Genomic DNA, 21,822 nt, shown 5'->3' with positions numbered 1-21,822 from the left:
AAATTACACTGGTTAGCTTACAGTTCAAGTTTCTGATAAAATTCATTTGCATAATCACAAAAGTAAAATCTTTCATTAACCAGTGCAATTGAGCAGCGTAATAGAATGTAATCGTTTTTTTTCTTTCCATTAAAAAGTATTCCTTGATATATTTAAGAGTGGTAACCTGGTACAGTTTTATCAATACGGCTGAAAATGGGTTGATCACCAAAAGTAAGTATTTTTAATAAAAGCATGTAGTCCTCCGTGAGTAACCTGATTTAAAATCACTGAAAATTACTTTGTAAAGCTATATTGAACCGTTTAATAGTTTCCTTGGAGTACTCTAGTCAGTTTCTTAGTAAATTAAATATTTTTTGATATGAAAAACTTTTAAAACGTACCTAGTTGTGCTTGTGCGCCTAAGAAAATGAGCACAATTTGAAGAGCCTTCCTGAACCAGCGGAATCTCGCAATTTTGACCTGGAGGTTTAGCCAGTTTTGTGGGCAGGGCCTGATCCTGAATCTTAAACCAGCATGAAAGATCGCGGAAAACACGAATGTAAGTGGTTTTGGGCATAACTCACTTACGTTTAAAATTCCCCGATCTTTTGTGCTGGTTCGGCCGAATTCGCCCACATTGCACAGATATTACTAGCGTGAACAAGCGGAAACTCTACCCCATAGTACATGCTGCATTGTCAAGGGGGCATTTTGATCCAGTTATTCTCCATAAGTTTGTAATACACAAGTTTTGCTATATGTAGTTATTTTATTAGCATTTCTGATTTTCTTTTTTGGGGAAGGTAGAAATAATGTGGTTTTAAATTAATAAAATATATTTCATTTACATTTGCTAGCTTCCAAAACATACTTTTATGATGAAAAAATACATTCTACAGACATTACAACTGATACTGCATTTTATATCTGGCTGACATAATATAAAACAAGGGTTCCTGTTTTGTATACATTTGTATAAATGAACGATGATGTTGTATAGATAATACAATACTGGTGTTTCATTAATTAAACGTGTTCCAATTGCAGGTTTGTTTACTGGCTGCATGTCAACTGTTTTGCTCCTTGTTCCTCAATCCTACTTTTACCTATTGGCATGTATGTATGCTTTCTGTTGCAGTACTTACCAGCTCTGAGTGCTACAACTTATAAACTTGAGGTTAGATGTTCCTCTATTTTCAAAAAATTGTGAGAAACACAATTTTTTCATTTTAACATATGATCCATTAACAAAATCACTCGAATGCTAAATTTTGAAACACATGATTTGATGCTACATGAGCATGTCTTTATTCACGATTTGTAACAGGTGCATAACAGTTCATATTCTGAAAGCATAGTACTCATATAACAAAGCATACTTATTTACTCATAATTTCTATTTGCTTTCTTCCAGTGGTTGACAAATAGTATTATTCACTTGAACACCAATTGTCAGCACCCACTTTAAGCAGCTCCCAGCAAAAGGTACACCCATTACAAAAGATAATAGTGATGTTCAAGAGGAAGTACAGGATGAGAACTTAGCATTAGTGATGAAAGGGTGGCAGTAGTGAAGCGGCCAAGGTGGAGGTCCACCGTGCTGTGTCCCTCTTCTAAATTGTCTGGAGATACACATCCTGGTGGACCTACTGTTCAATAATGGTTGTTAAAACATAGTATCGAATAGTGATCTGCCTCCATTGGAAAATGGTCTGGTTAGATTTTGACAGTGTTTGTCTGCATTAAAGTTTACTATTGAGTATGTGGCACCACCTGTGGCATCTGCAGTGGAGACCTCAGTTCCACAGTAGCAGTATCTCTTATGAATGTTCTACTGCTGCAATGGGAGCTATGGGATTCAAATTCTAAGATGCAGATATAACAGCCTTCAACGTACTTGTAGAAATGTTACAAGCAATCATAATTGTGGAATTTTTTTTTTATTCGTTCATGGGATGTGGGTGTCACTGGCGAGGCCAGCATTTATTGCCCATCCCTAATTGCCCTTGAGAAGGTGGTGGTGAGCTGCCTTCTTGAACCGCTGTATCCGTGTGGTGAAGGTTCTCCCACAGTGCTGTTAGGAAGGGACTTCCAGGATTTTAACCAAGTGACGATGAAGGAACGGCGATATATTTCCAAGTCGGGATGGTGTGTGACTTGGAGGGGAACGTGCAGGTGGTGTTGTTCCCATGTGCCTGCTGCCCTTGTCCTTCTAGTTAGTAGAGGTCGCGGGTTTGGGAGGTGCTGACGAAGAAGCCTTGGTGATTTGCTGCAGTGCATCCTGTGGATGGTACACACTGCAGTCACGGTGCGCCAGTGGTGAAGGGAGTGAATGTTTAGGGTGGTGGATGGGATGCCAATCAAGCGGGCTGCTTTGTCCTGGATAGTGTCGAGCTTCTTGAGTGTTGTTGGAGCTGCACTGATCCAGGCAAGTGGAGAGTATTCCATCACACTCCTGACTTGTGCCTTGTAGATGGTGGAAAGGCTTTGGGGAGTCAGGAGGTGAGTCACTCGCTGCAGAATACCCGGCCTCTGACCTGCTCTTGTAGCCACAGTATTTATATGGCTGGTCCAGTTAAGTTTCTGGTCAATGGTGACCCCCAGGATGTTGATGGTGGGGGATTCGGCGATGGTAATGCCGTTGAATGTCAAGGGGAGGTGGTTAGACACTCTCTTGTTGGAGATGGTCATTGCCTGGCACTTGTATTGAAACCTCCTAATTGTATGTTCTTGTACGCTCACAAGATTAGTCGGCATTGTACGCAGATTTTTAAAAGTTTGTTCTTGGGATGTGGGTGACACTGGCAAGGCTGCATTTATTGCTCATTCCTTGTTGCCTTGAGAAAGTGGTGGTGGGTCTCACGCTTGCACTGATACAGTCCAAGTGCTGATGGTGCTTCTGCAATGGTGTTCGGTGGCATACATGGAATAGCATAAAAGCAGACAGTTGCCATTCGTATCAGTGGCAGTACTGTGCCATTACAAAGCCCTGTGAGTGTCACCTGTGAAAGGAATGAGCCCACAGTCACTGCAGCAAAGGAGCCCCTCTGATACTTTTGCAGTCCTATCAGGATTAGCCACTTACTGGTAGTGGGTCTTTATATATTCCCATCAGTGCTATATTCCCATCAGTGTTATTAGTTCATCTAGGTGAGCACACACATGGGCAAGACAAATAAGCACTGAAAAGCTTAATAAAATAATTAGTTGTTAATGTATCTTGTTATCTGTCATTCCTCCATTGTTCACAAAAGAAAGCATCAGATGTCCAAACGCCAAATAAACAAACTGGCTGACTCTTGTGATGTCTGTCCCCTGTTATTATCTGGAACATCTCTAGCATAAAAGCTAAGGGCAGTGGTGATCATCAACGCCACTGGCTACATGACTGGTGCTGACTGTCCCACAAAGCCTTCAGGGTCGGGTGGAGCACTATCACTGCAGTCGCAGCCTCCCTGGTTGGCCAGTGCCTTTCATGCACTGGTCTTCCTTGTGCCCAGGTAGCTGACTGTTATGCTAGATCCACTGTCTGGGGTAATACCTATTTAGAGTTTTGCACCTCGTATGCTTTCTGTGCTGTTGGGCATTATTTCTTCATCCTCCTGCTCAACCATGATATACCCACCAAAAAACTCCTGTGTACTATTCATTTTTTTCACCAATACTTGTAAAAATAGCTTTTTGTTAAACTCACTATTGCCAGGTCGACCTGGAATAAAATACTCACCTTTTGATTTGACTGTGCAGCTACAAATATTACAAATGTATTAATAATCCTAACAAGACTTTAATAAGTAAAAATTGCCATCTCACTTTTCATTAATATTTATAATCTAATTTGGAGGGGAAAGAATCCTGAGAGTAATGGTAAACAAATTTTTATAACTTTGATGCGGAGCCAGGAGGAGCAGAAGTACTCTCCTGACTTGACAGTATCCTGACTGCCCGCCCCCACCCCCTTCCTTCCGTTGCCAATCCATCCCCCTCCTCCTTCCTGGAACTTACCTACGGGCCGCTGCCGGTGAGGCAAATGGCCCGATATTCATTTTCTTCAAATGGCTGAGCTGCCTATGAAGGTGCACCAGCAGTTCACCCAATTAATATTAATGAGGCCCAAGTCCCAATATAGGGCTGACCTCGGGCCTCCCGCGTGTGATGCGGCCGCATTGCTGATGAACTAATAACACCGATGTATTCTACCCCAGAAAGTCATTTAAATTTTCTACTAATATTACCACTTTTTTTAAACTCACGTCTACTCTTTCACTAAAATTGGCAGAGAGGAGAATGCTGGCCTCTAGGTTACTATGTAATACATAAAGAATTATTGGTGACTTGTGAGTAATAGCACTATAATGAATATGGGAGTATTATAATCCAATTTTTTTTTCAGGAAAACACACTCTTTGGGCCACATGAGAAAGTCTCAGCTATTATTTTGTAGTGAAATTACTTAGTCTCATGATCTTGTTAATAAAAACTATTACGTGATGTAAGAGTGCTTGGAAAACTCAGTGAATATAACATTTTGGGCGCTAAATTGGGCCGTGTAGCGCCCGTTGTTTTGGCGCTACACGGCCTCTCCGCCATCTAAGATGGCATCTTGGATGCGCACGCATGTTTCCTGCGTGACGTGCACCAGACGCCATCTTGGTATAGGAGTTAGCGCAGGCGCAGATAACGAACGCTGGAATCATGTAAATTAGGGAGAAAATGGTTTCAATCAGTGTGCTGATTTAAAGTGATAGACACCATTTTGGGACTTAATGTTCAACTCAACACACAGTCTTAACCCCAACCATCTGAACGTGTCTTTGAACGCCTGGAGGAACCCCCACCAGCGCTATTTAAAGGCACCATGCAGGATTCACAGGTTAGTGGCTGGCTTATTGCTTCTGGCCGCCGAGACATTTGTAACTGTTTTTGGAGGTCTCCTAGACTTCAGTACTAGGACGAGGGGACATCGCCTAACATTTAGAGCCAGGATGTGCAGGAGTGAAGTTCAGAAATGCTTCTACACGCAAAGGGTGGGAGACGTTTGGAACGCTCTTCTGCAGATGGCAGTTGATGCTAGCTCACTTGTGAATGTTATATCTGAGATTGATAGATTTCTGTGAACCAAGGGTATTAAGGGATATGGGGCTAAGGCACATATGGAGTTAGGTCACAGGTCCACCCTGATCTGATCAAATGGTGGAACAGGCTCAAGGGGCTAAATGCCACTGTCACTTGCTGCCTCTTGATATGCGCCACCTTCTCCTGCAAGAAAGCGGGACATGTGTCTGAGTGATGTGCCTGTCATGTTTGAATAGCTGCCAGTGTGAGTGGCCTGTGAGTTGTGGGTGGGCAGCTTGAAACAGTGGTAATGTGTAAGGGTGAGAGGAAGCATCTGATTGGAAGAGTTGAGTACTGATGAAAAGAGTTTATTGGTATGTGGGGGATGGGGGGTGTAGTGCGTAGTTCGTAGGAGACACCACTTGACAGTTGACCTCACTCACCTTGACCACTCATGTCAAAGCATTGAACTTCTTCCTGCACTGCATCCATGTTCATGATGCTGTGCACCTGGCATTGACTTCATCCCCCGCTGCCTCCCACTGCCTTTTGAGTATATGTCTGGACGGCCTCTTGCACCCCCCCGACCCTGCGGATATAGGATGTCCCTCCTTCTGTCCACCTCTTGCACTCAAGGTCTCTAGTGCATCAGCAGAGAACCTTGGTGCATGCATTCTCGCAGGCCTGGTACCAACTCAGATCGGCAGATTGGTGAGGTATGGCATGCAGGTTGGAGGATGTGGGATTTAGTAGGGCGCAACCTTTATTCAATGTTTTAACATAACTAATCAGTGTGTAAACATAGGGATGGGACCTGCATCTGTGTTTTACGTGTGTGATGTCTGATCTCCGTTCAGACTCCGTGCAGACAGTAGACTGTTATTTTCAGCAAATAACATGTACCAGCCACCTTTAAGAGATTTCTAAGAAACATCCTCCCTTTAAGTGATTGAGCTCCCTCTGGTTGTGGAAAGTGCGAATTGCATTGATTCCACATGCAAGGCCTGGAAAGGAACGTTAATTGCAGGTAAGTGCTCCGGTGAGTCCAAACTTGTGTCCTGCCAGCGCAGGGGCCATTGGGCGCGGGGTACTAGCATCGCGTTACCCGCATCCAAAAAAAGCCCCTATCGAATTTTTCCCCCTATATTTTGGCAGTGTTCAGCAAATCATGAAGCTGCTAATGGTAGGTGGGAACATAAACAACTAAACTCAAACAGGGATTATTTTAACTTTTGGCGGTGGTGTAAATGGGGTGATGTCGGATTGGCCGCCCGTTATACACCTCACCCTATTTTTGTTTCTGCTGACTGTGAGAGGTGTAAAATGGGTGGCCAATCCGCAACGCCGGTTTTATGCTCGAGCAACAAGTTGAAAATCTACCGTAGAGTGTGTTGAAGGATAGAACAAACACTTAGGGTTCTGATGTTCATAAGTCATGAGAGATTAATGACTGCATCCAAATTCCTTGAACATGAACACACTAAAGTTACCTGTCATCTCCATACAACAGTTGATGGTCTCAATAGACCTAATATGCTATTTGGCAATTGCAAAATGATTTTTGTTTATACCCTGTGAGTCACATGACAATATTAATTCTGTAATAATGACATATGACATCACAATAATCTTTAATCAATGTAATTTCACTTCTACTTTTAAGTGTCAAATTACTGTTGTCATTTTATTATTTCATGAAATATGAATGATTGAAAGTAAGTAAACGAATATAAATTAATCATAGGGTTCCGAGGACACCCATAAACCCTGTTTTCGTGGTTTATATCAACTGAATCCTTTAATTAATTTACTTCCTTCATCTGAAGTATGCATAAATCTACAAATAGTTTAATGACATTCTAAACCTTCGACAGCCTCTGAAAGTTATTTGAACAACTTTTCACTCATTCTCTATAAAACAAAAACAATACTAGTAACCGTTACAAGTAATTCTGAAATGACCCAGATTGATGTCTTGCGAGTTATTGGAATATCATAACTATAGAACAATACTGTTGAGTAATCAACAGGGGGGGGAAAATATTGAATATTATCGCCATTTCTCCTGAGCAATTGGCCTATTCTTACTAAGTAGGCTGGTGAACAAGGTTTAACAGCTTCAATGATTGATGTTACACCCCAGTTCATGAGGTGGGAATGTTTGGCTCTCGTAAAATTTTAGCTCTTAAAGTAGGTGCTTGTAATGACATTGTTATATTATTAAGGTCAGTCTTGGTTCAGTGGTAGTACTTTAGCCTCCGAGTCAGAAGGTTGTGGGTTCAAGTCCCACTCCAGAGACTTGAGTACATAATCTAGGCTGACACCTCAGTGCAGTACTGAGGGAGTGCTGCACTGTCAGAGATGTTGGGGTCAATTTTAGGATGGCCGAACGGGTGCGTTCGTGGCGGGGGGTGGGGAATCATTGGGGAATCCCGGAGCGGGTCCGGAGCCCGGCTCCAACCAACCCACTTCCAGGTTCCCCAATGACACGTATCGTGCGTGCGCAGCCCCCGCATGCGGGACTCCCACCGGCAATTAAAGCCGGCGGAATGACAGTTTAGATAGTTAGGGATGTACTTGAGGTCGTTGACAGACCTCATTGGGAAGAAATTTTAGCAGGGATGTGATTTTGGACTCTCCTCAGCGTGTTTCCCATGATGTGGGAAACACTCCCTGTTGTTGCAGACGTGTTTCAGTCAGCAGCCATTGGGAGATGCAGAGGATTCCTTGACAGTTGGGGGGAATACCTCATTCATTGCAGCAGGGCACTCTGTCACCTCAGACAAAGTTTTGCCTGCCACACCGTTGTCTCCACACTCCAAATTATTACATCATACCCTAAACTCTGCTGTACAAACACATTTATCTACTTTGTGGACCCCCTCACACTCACACCGTCAGGATGGGGGGGGGGTTCCATAGCTGCATTCATCACTCCATTGGAGGACGAACAACATCACCAGCCTCACCAGGCATGCCATCCACCTCCGCCACGTGGAGCTACACAACACAATGCTGCGCAACAGGCACCTGCACAAAGTAGTCATGAAACTACACATACACCCACTGTAGGGTGACCCAATGAGTGGCATCATGGAGAACCTCATGAAAGGGCCTTATTGCACAAGCCAGTCAAGAATGGCCAAGATGTGGCAGTAGTGGTGACAATATAATATGTAATGTGAGTTGATCAGAAATCAAATATAAATAAAAACCATATCAAACTCTCAAACACATTTGTGCATCCCATTCATGCTCACGACACGTTTGCCTTACTTTTCCGACTACACATACGTGATGCATGCCCTGTGGCTGCAGCACAGGTAGTGGCAGGTGGGGTGAGGCTGACCGTGAAAGAGATGCATGAGAGGGTGAGTATGAGACAGAGCCATGAGATTGTATGAAGATTGGGTTGAGTGGTGGTGGTGGGATGAGTACTGGGGAGGTGAGGAAGTGCGGGTAAGATGAGGATGAGGCTTCAGTGGGTGTGAGGAGTGATGTGATAGAGTAGTGTTGGCAGTGCAGATGGAGATGTGGGGTGGGGGCGGTGATGTGGCAGACGGAGTGCAGGGGAATGAGTAAGAGTACTCACTTTGGCTGACCTGGTTAGGTCATTGAAGCGCCTCCTGCACTGTATGCAGGTGCGTGATATGTTGGTGGTGCTGGTGACCTCCTCTGCCATCTCGAGCCAGGCCTTCGTGGTGGCAGAGGCAGGCCACTTCCTCCCGCCCGCCGGGTGGAAGATCTCCCTCCTCCTCCTCCTCATCCCATCCAGTAAGACCTGGGAGCAGCCGTCCCCCTGGGCTGCACCATGCTGTAATTTTTCCTATTTTCTGCAGCATCAGTCAGCGGAGGACTGCCCCTTTAAATAGGGCTTCTCCAGCTGACAGCCTATGATGGGGGTGCTCAGTCCGCCCGCTGCGCAGCTTTCCAGCGCGAAACCCGGAAGCCAAGGTAAGTGGCTTCAATTTACGATCGCGTGCCAAACCCACCGATTTTACTGGACGCGTTACCCACGCGCCCGGTCGACCCCCCACTGCCAACCCGCCTCCCTCCTAATATTGGGCCCGTTGTCTTTTGGTTGAGATGTTAAACAGAAGCCCCATCTGTCCTCTCAGGTGGACGTAAAAGATCCCATGGCACTAATCTGAAGACGAACAGGGGAGTTGTCCCCAGTGTTCTGGACAATATTTATCCCTCAACCAACATCACTAAAACAGATTATCTGGTCATTATCACATTACTTTTTGTGGGACCTTGCTGTGTCCAAATTGGCTGCCACCTTTCCTACATTACAGCAGTGACTACACTTCAAAAGTATATAATTGACTGTAAAGCACTTTGGGACATTCTGAGGTCATGAAAGGCACTATATAAATGCAAGTTCTTTCTTTCTTGTTCTGCTAAGAATATGGCAGTGCAGATTTATGAAAAATAGCATAGCAATGTTATGAATTGTGCTGTTATTCATGCAGATTTATTCCACTATTCTGTCATGAATTGCATGTACTGGAAGAGATAACAAAATTATTTTGCAGTTGGAAAGCTAAATTGTAGAGCAGCTGAGATTATACACTATACAAGTGTCCAAATTAATGCCATTTTAGAAACAAATTTAAATTACAGTTAGTTATCTAAAAACAAAGCCTTCTGGCTTATGGTATTATACTGTGAGGGAATCCAACTTATAATATGAAAGGTTTTCATCACCTGGCATATTTAATTGCTTCACATTCTTTATGAGTATATAATTGCAGCTACTTTGTACTGTAGAGCTGTGCCATGGAACTTTCTCAGGAGCTGTTGCTCATAAATGAATATTTTTTAAAAAATAAATGGTCAATGGTTCTGTAGATATTTGTAAAGAAGGAAGACCATTGTGAGTTTCCAACAAGCACTGGATAACAGAAGAAATAGTTAGTAGAGAAGAAATACAAGATGGGATTTTCTGGTCCCCTTTAACTGCAGCACATCTTTTTTAACATTCTCTTTCTGTCCTTTTTTTTCAAACTTAATTTTACTTTTTCCAATCTACTTCATCTTTTTTATGCCTTATTTCCCTATAAAACATTTACCAAATTTTCTCCTCCTCTAGCTCCTACATCCATTTTGGAGGTGATGCGATATGTCTTTCATGTGCAAAAATATCAAACATGGAATATACTTTCTCATTGGGGAAATCTCTTAGAAAGCTACATATTGTGAATCATTTTCTTGCAGATGGATGTTTTTTTTAATTTGTTCATGGGATGTGGGTGTCGCTGGCGAGGCCGGCATTTATTGCCCATCCCTAATTGCCCTTGAGAAGGTGGTGGTGAGCCGCCTTCTTGAACTGCTGCAGTCCGTGTGGTGACGGTTCTCCCACAGTGCTTTTAGGAAGGGAGTTCCAGGATTTTGACCAAGCGACGATGAAGGAACGGCGATATATTTCCAAGTCGGGATGGTGTGTAACTTGGAGGGGAACGTGCAGGTGGTGTTGTTCCCATGTGCCTGCTGCTCTTGTCCTTCAAGGTGGTAGAGGTCGCGGGTTTGGGAGGTGCTGTCGAAGAAGCCTTGGTGAGTTGCTGCAGTGCATCCTGTGGATGGTACACACTGCAGCCACAGTGCGCCGGTGGTGAAGGGAGTGAATGTTTAGGGTGGTGGATGGAGTGCCAATCAAACGGACTGCTTTATCTTGGATGGTGTCGAGCTTCTTGAGTGTTGTCGAGCTTCTTGAGTGTTGTTGGAGCTGCATTCATCCAAGCAAGTGGAGAGTATTCCATCACACTCCTGACTTGTGCCTTGTAGATGGTGGAAAGGCTTTGGGGAGTCAGGAGGTGAGTCACTCGTCGCAGAATACCCAGCCTCTGACCTGCTCTCGTAGCCACAGTATTTATATGGCTGGTCCAGTTAAGTTTCTGGTCAATGGTGACCCCCAGGATGTTGATGGTGGGGGATTCGGCAATGGTAATGCCATTGAATGTCAAGGGGAGGTGGTTAGACTCTCTCTTGTTGGAGATGGTCATTGCCTGGCACTTATCTGGCGCGAATGTTACTTGCCACTTATCAGCCCAAGCCTGGATGTTGTCCAGGTCTTGCTGCATGCGGGCTCGGAATGCTTCATTATTTGAGGGTATGGAACTGAACACTGTGCAATCATCAGCGAACATCCCCATTTCTGACCTTATGATGGAGGGAAGGTCATTGATGAAGCAGCTGTAGATGGTTGGGCCTGGGACACTGCCTTGAGAAACTCCTGCAGCAATGTCCTGGGGCTGAGATGATTGGCCTCCAACAACCACTACCATCTTCCTTTGCGCTAGGTATGACTCCAGCCACTGGAGAGTTTTCCCCGATTCCCATTGACTTCAATTTTACTAGGGCTCCTTCGTGCCATACTCGGTCAAATGCTGCCTTGATGCCAAGGGCAGTCACTCTCACCTCACCTCTGGTATTCAGCTCTTTTGTCCATGTTTGGACCAAGGCTGTAATGAGGTCTGCAGCCGAGTGGTCCTGGCGGAACCCAAACTGAGCATCGGTGAGCAAGTTATTGGTGAGTAAGTGCCGCTTGATAGCACTGTCGACAACACCTTCCATCACTTTGCTGATGATTGAGAGTAGACTGATGGGGCGATAATTGGCCGGATTGGATTTGTCCTGCTTTTTGTGGACAAGACATACCTGGGCAATTTTCCACATTGTCGGGTAGATGCCAGTGTTGGAACAGCTTGGCTAGAGGCGCAGCTAGTTCTGGAGCACAAGTCTTCAGCACTACAGCTGGGATGTTGTCGGGGCCCATAGCCTTTGCTGTATCCAGTGCACTCAGCCGTTTCTTGATATCACGTGGAGTGAATCGAATTGTCTGAAGACCGGCTTCTGTGATGGTGGGGATATTGGGAGGAGGCCGAGATGGATCATCCACTCGGCACTTCTGGCTGAAGATGGTTGCAAACGCTTCAGCCTTGTCTTTTGCACTGACGTGCTGGACTCCGCCATCATTGAGGATGGGAACGTTTGCAGAGCCTCCTCCTCCCGTTAGTTGTTTAATTGTCCACCACCATTCACGACTGGATGTGGCAGGACTGCAGAGCTTTGATCTGATTCGTTGGTTGTGGAATCGCTTAGCTCTGTCTATAGCATGTTGCTTCCGCTTTTTAGCACGCATGTAGTCCTGAGTTGTAGCTTCACCAGGTTGGCACCTCATTTTTAGGTACGCCTGGTGCTGCTCCTGGCATGCTCTTCTACACTCCTCATTGAACCAGGGTTGATCCCCTGGCTTGTTGGTAATGATAGAGTGAGGAATATGCCGGGCCATGAGGTTACAGATTGTGCTGGAATACAATTCTGCTGCTGCTGATGGCCCACAATGCCTCATGGATGCCCAGTTTTGAGCTGCTAGATCTGTTCTGAATCTATCCCATTTAGCACGGTGGTAGTGCCACACAACACGTTGGATGGTGTCCTCAGTGCGAAGACGGGACTTCATCTCCACGAGGACTGTGCGGTGGTCACTCCTACCAATACTGTCATGATGTTGCAAATGCCCCTGGCATAAGGATATCTTCTTACGGTATGCTGTGAGAATGCCTAGCCTTTTGGTGTTGGTGGGGGCACTAAAAGCTTTATATTTGATCACCAAAGGTATAGAATATTTCCCTCGGTTATGCATTCTGGGGATAAGAGACAGCAGCATTGCAATTTTCTATTTGGTTGCTCTGCTACTAGTTAAGCAGATCATTATAATTTCTTGGCACTATCATCTCTTTCGGGCATTTTTCCTGGTTTACCTGATGAGCTAGGACACCTTAGAGACACACCTTCCAAGTAAGGAAAAATTAAGGAACGGATTTTTCACATAACATTTGGGGTCCCTTTGAACCATTTCTAAGTTTAGAATAGATGGCAGATCATTTTACTTCAGAAAAACCTGTAGCGGACAAGGTTATTTAGTATTTCATGTCGCTGGTCTTTACAACTATATGTTCCTTAGTATACCCATGCATTTATGTTTGTGTACTTTTGTGTATATTTATAAAATATATTACGCCTGAAGCAATGATGTCTTTGTACAAGAGCACAAGAAAACAGCAAATGAGGAAAGACAATTCAGTCCATCAACCCTGGTCCTTCCATGGATCATGTAAAATCATTATGACACAATGTGGCCCACTATTTAATTTCCTGAAGGAAAGTACTGCATAAATATTCCCAATACCCAAATGTAAGGAAGCCAAGCTGCAGAATATTTATCCATCCTCAATCTTCACTATTCAATCTTGGTCTGCTACCTCTACATAGATAACACTCTCCCACTTTGACTTCAGCAGCAGAGGAGCTATTGTGTCCCATGAAGTTTAAGAGAACAATGGATACATGTGAGTGATTATCAGACAGTGTCCTAGGCCCAACCATCTTCAGCTGCTTCATCAATGACCTTCCCTCCATCATAAGGTCAGAAATGGGGATGTTCGCTGATGACTGCACAGTGTTCAGTTCCATTCGCAACCCCTCAGATAATGAAGCAGTCTGAGCCTGCATGCAGCAAGACCTGGACAACATCCAGGCTTGGGCTCATAAGTGGCAAGTAACATTCGCGCCAGATAAGTGCCAGGCAATGACCATCTCCAACAAGAGAGAGTCTAACCACCTCCCCTTAACATTCAACGGCATTACCATCGCCGAATCCCCCACCATCAACATCCTGGGGGTCACCATTGACCAGAAACTTAACTGGACCAGCCATATAAATACTGTGGCTACGAGAGCAGGTCAGAGGCTGGGTATTCTGCGGCGAGTGACTCACCTCCTGACTCCCCAAAGCCTTTCCACCATCTACAAGGCACAAGTCAGGAGTGTAATGGAATACTCTCCACTTGCCTGGATGAGTGCAGCTCCAACAACACTCAAGAAGCTCGAAACCATCCAAGATAAAGCAGCCCGCTTGATTGGCACCCCATCCACCACCCTAAACATTCACTCCCTTCACCACCGGCGCACTGTGGCTGCAGTGTGCACCATCCACAGGATGCACTGCAGCAACTCGCCAAGGCTTCTTCGACAGCACCTCCCAAACCCGCGACCTCTACCACCTAGAAGGACAAGGGCAGCAGGCGCATGGGAACAACACCACCTGCACGTTCCCCTCCAAGTCACACACCATCCCGACTTGGAAATATATCGCCGTTCCTTCATTGTCGCTGGGTCAAAATCCTGGAACTCCCTTCCTAACAGCACTGTGGGAGAACCGTCACCACACGGACTGCAGCGGTTCAAGAAGGCGGCTCACCACCACCTTCTCGAGGGCAATTAGGGATGGGCAATAAATGCCGGCCTTGCCAGCGACGCCCACATCCCGTGAACGAATAAAAAAAAAATTTTAAAAATCTCGCTGATAAATGTCATCAAAAATAAAAACCATTTATAACTATCATCTGAACCCAGAGAAGACATTAACTCACTTATGTGAATCTGTAACATGTATCAAGCAATTGTAATGCAGGTTTATCGTGTTTGTTAGCAGTGGGTGGCATGGCAGATGTTGACAGCCAGAACACAGCATGCATTTGATATACAATATTATATTGAAATATTAATGATTGTAGCACAGTTACTGCAAATTCATTGAATGATAATATACAGTTAATTATTAGAAAATAATACAGCTAATAAAAATTACTAACCAGCCTTCAGCCGTCATGGCTTTGCACTCTGGAATAGTCTTTGTAAAGCGCTGTGCCTTGCTACATCTCTGCACACCTTCAAAGATCTCCTCAAAACCTCCTCTTTGACCAAACCTTCCATCACATACCCTGACTCTTCTCCTGCTTAGTATCTGTTCCACTCCCATTTTGGGAAGCTTTGCGATGTTAGAGGGGCTATGTAAATGCAAGATGATGTTTGCATTAAAAACTAATATTTCACTGTCCACACCATATTCCTGGTATCATAGTTACTGCTTTGATATCATAGTAGCTTTTTGATGACATTTATAAAGCAACTTAATTGCTGTAATTGTTTAAAATAACAAAAAAAACACTTTAAATGAGCAGGTCAGGCAGCATCTGTGGAGAGAACAGATAAGTTCATTTAAAAAAAGAACAGAACAAAGGGAAGGGAAAGGAAAACACACACACACACACACACACATGCACACAGAGATAGAATGACATGTGAAGTGCTTAGGTGGAAAGCAGGAGATGGTTAAACAGTAGAAGTGATATAAGCATGAGACATTAGGAAGCATGAGAGAAATAAAATAAAATAAAGCCATTTATAAGACACAGAGAACATGTGAAAAGCTGAAGAAGGTGAGGGATGAGGTAGGATGAGAAATGGAAGCATGAAAACTTGGCAAAGCAGAACAGGATCCAGTGGCTCAGGATCCTGGGATTAGAAATAATTAGATTGACAACAAGGCTGCAGATCACCCTGTTAGAGAGTGTTCCAATGGAGGGTCCTCGTTCCACGCACCACCCTCCCCCTCCCCCTCCCCCACAGAATCACTGGCCGAACTGTGTGGAATGGGTGTTAGGCACTTCCGAGGGGGAGGGGGTAGTAGTGGGGTGTTGTCATTGCTCAAGGTTCACATGTAACCCTGTTTTAATGATTGGCATTAATGCTAGTGTGCAGGTATTTCCTGTTGACCTCTGGTTTTACTTTCTACATTAGGTTTATATTTGTAACTAAATGGAAACAATTGCCCAGGATATAATCAGGTAGCACTGAGGGGAAAAATGTTTTTTTTTTACTGTTTCTTTCATCAGAGAAGGAAATAAATTATAGGCCATAAATTACTGTTGGCATTGGTGGACAAGTACTTAATGGAGTAACACATATCAGAACTTAGTGGACAGAAACTCATATGGACCATGAATGGAACCTGCTGAGCTCTGTGGTCAAATTGCACAAAGCTCTGGGCTGGGAGCGTTAAATCATTAAATTTACCCCAAAGTGGTCATATAATATTCAGCTGTTCATCAATTTAACGGAGACGTTAATTTGTTTATTTTGTTTTAAACTAGTTAATGCCTCCATTAAAATAGCAGACAGAAGAATAGCATCCAAAGTATTTGTCTGCCAATATTACCAACAGTAAATTCGCCCTTATCCATCTTTAGCTTATGTTTTTTATTACGTTTAGCATGATATAAAACAACAGCAAATTGTGTGTGTATGTATATATATATATATATATAGTCTTTAATATAGAAAAACATCCCAACGCATTACACAGATGCGTAATCAAACAAAAAGGATACCAACCCACAGATATTAGGAAGGGTGGTCACAGATGTGGGTTTTAAGGAGGGTCTTAAAGGAGAAGAGGGAGGTGGAGAGTTTAGGGAGTGAATTCTGGATCTTGGGAGCTAGGAAATTGTAGGCATGGCTGCCAATGGTGGGGGGAAGGAAGGGAGGGATGCACAAAAGGCCAGAGTCAGAGGAATGGAAAGTTCTGAGTCAGTTGTGGAGTTACAGAGAATGGAAGGGAACGAGTCTTGAAGGGATTTAAACATGAGGACAAGATTTTTAAATTGGAGGCATTGGAAGTGTGGGAGCCAATGTAGGTCAGTGAGCACAGGAGTGATGGGTGAGCGGGTCTTGGTGCAGGATAGGATACGGGCCGCACAGTGTTTGATGAGCTGAAATTTACAGAGCATGACCGACGGGAAACTGGCCAGGACAGCATTGGAATAGTCAAATCTGGAAGTGAGAAAGGCATGGATGAGAGTTTCAGCAGCAAATGGGCTGATGCAGGGAATGTTACAGAGGCGATCTTTGCGATAGATAGGATACTGGTAAAATTCAGCCTTAGCAGAGGTGCAAAACAGGCCCGTTATACACCCTGCCCAATTTTCCATTCCATTGAGGTCCACCTGTTTTGCTCCACTGCTGAAGTTGAATTTCATCCAGACATGTGGTCAGAAGGTTAGCTTGGGATTGAATAGGACTTCGAGGTTGTGAATGTTGAAGACAACGGTTCTGGTCTTCCCACTGTTTAACCAGAGGAAATTGCAGCTCATTCAAGACTGGATGTCAGACGAGCAGTCTGATAACACAGATGTGGAGATGCCGGTGATGGACTGGGGTGGACAAATGTAAGGAATCTTACAACACCAGGTTATAGTCCAACAAATTTATTTTAAAATCACAAGCTTTCGGAGATTATCTCTGACTTCGTCATCTGACGAAGGAGATAATCTCCGAAAGCTTGTGATTTTAAAATAAATTTGTTGGACTATAACCTGGTGTTGTAAGATTCCTTACATTTGATAACACAGAGGCAGTGGAGGGGTCGAGAAAGGTGGTGGAGATGTTGAGCTGAGTGTTGTGTGTATACATATGCTCACTTGAATTTGAAATCATGCCTTGATATATTTAATAAAGCAAATTATGGACTGATATTAACTTTGAACAGTGCTGGACTTTCAAACAAATTTACTGGCTGTAATATATTATCCAGTTAAAGTATTAGTTGGTTCCCAATGAAAAAGGTATTAATCATTATGAATAATTTTGATAAAATAGTCAGGTTTCTTTAACCCCAAGTAGATAAGTTTTATCAAGCAGAGTTTCTTGATAATGCCGTTAATCTGTTTTACAATTTGGTTCCTCAACATATTTATATGTACCATTCACCATTTTACTCCATGAAGATATTTTCAAGGCAGCAACTGTAATAATCAAAACAGTTTATTAACTTGATTTGATTAATTGATAGCTCTTATTACTTGCACTTAAACAACCTTGTGATTAAATTATCCCCAACAGTTATTGTATCCACCCACGGGATAACATCTTATTAAACTCTCTACATTAAAAGGATACATGCTTCTTCAGTGTAAGGAACTGTGCTGGTAGTTCCTCCTACTACATAACTGTAAAAGGAAACTTCCAGTGTGTAGCAGTAGGAGGTGTCATCCAGAAGACCACCAAGGAAGCGACGTCCTGTGCCTGCCTTCACAGCATCTCGATTAAAGCAAGTACTAGACTAAAAATTAAACATTTGAACATTAAGAACTTTAAAAATGTTATCACTGAAACAGTTGTACTGCACAATATTACGGTGCTGCAACTATTCCACATTGATATGAAATCAATGGAAATTGATCCCAGTTGCAGAATTCTCTTAGCAATACCTTTGAAATACAGAATTGGAAAATACATTCTATATGTAAAAACTATTGTGCAAAAATATATATTCCTCAGTTATCAAGAGCAGTGAAAATGTTGTATTTACTAAACACTTTTGTTGGATAAATAATATTTAAGTTCAGCAACAAACTTGTGTGGTGGGTGACATAACTCACTTTATCTGATATTGCTTGTTAGTTATCTGGTCTGTGACACTGAGTGGCTTAATTTCCATAAACTATTGGTACCCAAATATGTCTTCTACATCTTATCTGCCTCCCAAAATCATTGCAATAGTACACTCTTATCCAGAAAATTCATTAGTTCACATGGTACTTGAGGAATATTTAGCTGTAATTACTTTACTGAAGTGGAACTTACAGATACAAATATCAGATGACAAAATTATAGAGTATTTTTTCTTTAACTCTGATTTTCTATTTGCTTTAATCATTATATATATATATAGCCATTTCTGTCTACTAGTTGCAAATGCAAGATGCTGGATAATCAGAAATGTCAACACATATTTGAAACAACAGAAGCAAAGTAATCAGCTCTATTCTAACCACATAAAATTAAGTTGACATTTTTCCCAAGTGAATTAAAAGGAGAATTCTGATATATGCAACAGACATACATGAAAGCAGTTACTGAAGATTCTAATTATTATGATTCCCATCAACTACTTTGATTAACCTTTCCTATCCATTCTACTTACCTTTCTATCATTAATTTCTACTACTGCTTTTTAGTCATATTGTGTTATATTCAATCACAGGACAACTTTGTGTACTAAGCTAAAATCAATGATGTAAGATCCTGGCAGTACTTGGACTAACGGAAGGTATCTAAAGAAACTATGCAAATCTATCCATTTTCTTCAGTTTAGTTTATGACGATTCATATTTATTCAAATAAAAGAAATTACAAGTTAATCCCTAAAACATTGTTTAGTTTGCTCAAATAATAATTATTTTAAAAGTATGTTTCCAAACATAGAATATTGAACATGCTATAAATCATATTTTTATAACCAAAATGATCAAAGTTTTTTTCAATTATATAGTTTTGGTAGAAAATTTTTAAATCTGTTTGCCTCTCGTAGTTGTCTGAAATGAAAATAAAGCTTCTTTGTGTTACCCCTGTGTTACATTTTTAAATTTGATTAGATTGCTGTCATGTGACAAATAATTTTCACAGTTTTTGCCAAAATTACCTCCAGAGGGCCACAGTTTTGAGTAAGTGATACCAGAAGGCATTCTTTCAAAGAACATTTCCCTCTTATGTTCTGAAGTCTGGCCACACATGTTAGGTTTGCCAGCTTATGCTGGAGATTTCCCTGAGAGCAGAAATCTAACTCAAGGGAATAATAAAACAAAAAGTAACTGCATTTATCATCCACCAACTGCTAAAATTCATTTTAAATAAATGGGCATCATGAATTTTATAATGTTATTTCAAGATGTTTATTATTGTGTTATATTTCATGTGATATGTTATTTGTGTCAGAGAATAACAACATTTTCAATTCATTTCTAGAAGAAATCAAGATCTTGCTAGCTACAGCAATGACTGTGACAAAATTCAACCATGACCTCCCTAAAACACATATTTATGGGACAGTAATTAAAACAGAAAATTGCAGAAGATAGAAATATATGATGAAGAATAATTTTAATGCTTCTTTCAAGTATGTTAAAATAAAATCATGTTATATAGGAATTGCAATAAAGATCAGAATAGTCTAAGCTCCAACAAGTAGATTCTTGAGTTGTTCAAATACTTGTCATTGTAGCATGATGATTAATCCAATCTCCATAATGTTCTTTTGTTTTTAAAGTAATGTGGCAATAAGACTAGACAATGCACTGAAATATATAAGCTGTCATGACTATTAAAAAAAGTCCTCAAATTAATTTCTAAAGACAGATAATGTAACATTCACTTAGATATAAAGTCAGCAACAATCTGTACCATAAAGCAGACTTTGACATGTCCTGTTCTCCACTGTAATACGTAGGGGGCGATTTTAATGAAGAGCAGGATCGGTGTGGCAGAGGGCTGAGGCGAATAGAAAGCCATCCATCCCTCCTCAGCGTGAGGCCCCGGAGATTTTAACTCATGATTGCCATCAGTCTCGTGTCCAAATGCAATAGGAAGCATTACCTGACCGGCATTTTCTTATTGTCTATGTTTGCCATTTTAAATGCAAATTAGGAATTTTTAGCTTTCAATAGTCAACCTGTAGCCTGTGAACAGTTAACCATTGTGACGTAGAGCAATAGGTGTGAATTTTCTCAGAGCTTTTCCCACTCTTCCGTAAACAGGGTTTCCACTGCACTTCGGGTGAAGTTACGGCAGGGGAGTAGGAGAATCTCCAAGGAAATTCATCCCCAATGTTAAAACAGAAGACCACTCCCTTTCCTTCTGTTAATTCCATCAATTTGCATCATGACGCTTTGGAAGTCTGAAAAATCATGTACTTACTGCAGAAGAATCAGAACATATTCAAAATCTAGTTCCCATTCCCAACCTACTGCGGATCAGCACACTGGCAACACTCCCTATATAGTCAGACACCAGGTGAAAGAGATATATACCAACCAACCTGCCAATAAAGTTCAGCGATACGGCCAAAAAGATCTAATAGTCATTGCTGTTTGAGGCCACAGCTTTACATCTATGCACCAAAACCATTCACCAGATCCAGCTCCCTGCATTGTATGTAAGGTACTATGTAAGGCTCAGTTCTCATCACTCTGGCCTAGAAATTAGTCTGGGCCCGTTTTTGGGCCCAGACTCATGCTGCGCAGCCAACGCGAGCCAGAAAGAGAGGCCTAAAGATCAATGGCATTTGGTCCTCAGGTCTCATTAACATACTCAGCCCAAGCCCGCACGATTATCCATTGAAATCAATTTGTTCTCACCGCTTAAAATCGGGGCAGATTTGTTTATGTTGTTAAAGTAGGGGGGATCGTAGAAAAATGGATTTGTACAAATTTCAAATTATTTTGTTGTACATCATTTACTTGACCTCTCTCGAACATACAGATATCTGCTTCCCTTTCTCCTATCTATTTTCTAAGACTTTGACGCCACTGTCAACCTTGTGCTCAGTCAACAGAAGGTAGCTGGCTGTGAGTGTAATGCATTAGATCAACTTTTTCTCCCCTCAAGGTAAAATGCCACACTTCAGTGACATGTCCAATCTAAGAGTCAACTTCAAATCTGTGCTCAGGGCTTTTGCAGAGTTGTAATTTGCATATTAAACATTCAACTAGAAATACAGCAACACCCATTAAAATCCTTTTGTGAAAGTATTGGTACAGCACATTCAAAACATTATTAAAGAAATAGTCAAAACATTCCGGGGAAAAAGTACAGGGTTTTGCAAATATCATTGTAAACAAAAAAGAACTCAAACATAAAAGATGAAGTATAAATGTGCTTTAGTGCTTTTAATAAAACACTTTTCTACTATTTTGCTGTTTGAAAGCTATTTAAGTACTTTTAGCACTAAGCATTTAGGTACTTCGGTACGGCACAATGTTAAGTCATTAATCACGCATGCAAATGGAAACTTTAAATAATGATTTTTTTGAATGAGGAAGGTGATCATAAATTTGGTTAAAACTCCTCCCCTCCGCCCTCCCCCCCCCCCCCCCCCCAATC

General features: G+C 42.2%; 1 protein-coding gene across 4 annotated transcripts in view; it reads right to left on the bottom strand.

The window, feature by feature from the left end:
- agbl4 (AGBL carboxypeptidase 4) overlaps nt 1-21,822 on the bottom strand; it is a 746,494-nt gene that overhangs the window by 86,653 nt on the left and 638,019 nt on the right. For all 4 annotated transcript variants that reach the window (XM_067990246.1, XM_067990249.1, XM_067990248.1 and 1 more), the window contains one exon: nt 17,842-18,004. In XM_067990246.1, the coding sequence (XP_067846347.1) occupies nt 17,842-18,004 (163 nt within the window). The remainder of the gene's footprint in view (nt 1-17,841; nt 18,005-21,822) is intronic.

The sequence above is a fragment of the Heptranchias perlo genome, chromosome 9, assembly GCF_035084215.1.
Source record: "Heptranchias perlo isolate sHepPer1 chromosome 9, sHepPer1.hap1, whole genome shotgun sequence".
NCBI lineage: Eukaryota > Metazoa > Chordata > Chondrichthyes > Hexanchiformes > Hexanchidae > Heptranchias > Heptranchias perlo.
The sequence above is the reverse complement of the archived record's forward strand: the minus strand, read 5'-3'. Positions and strand labels throughout refer to the sequence as shown.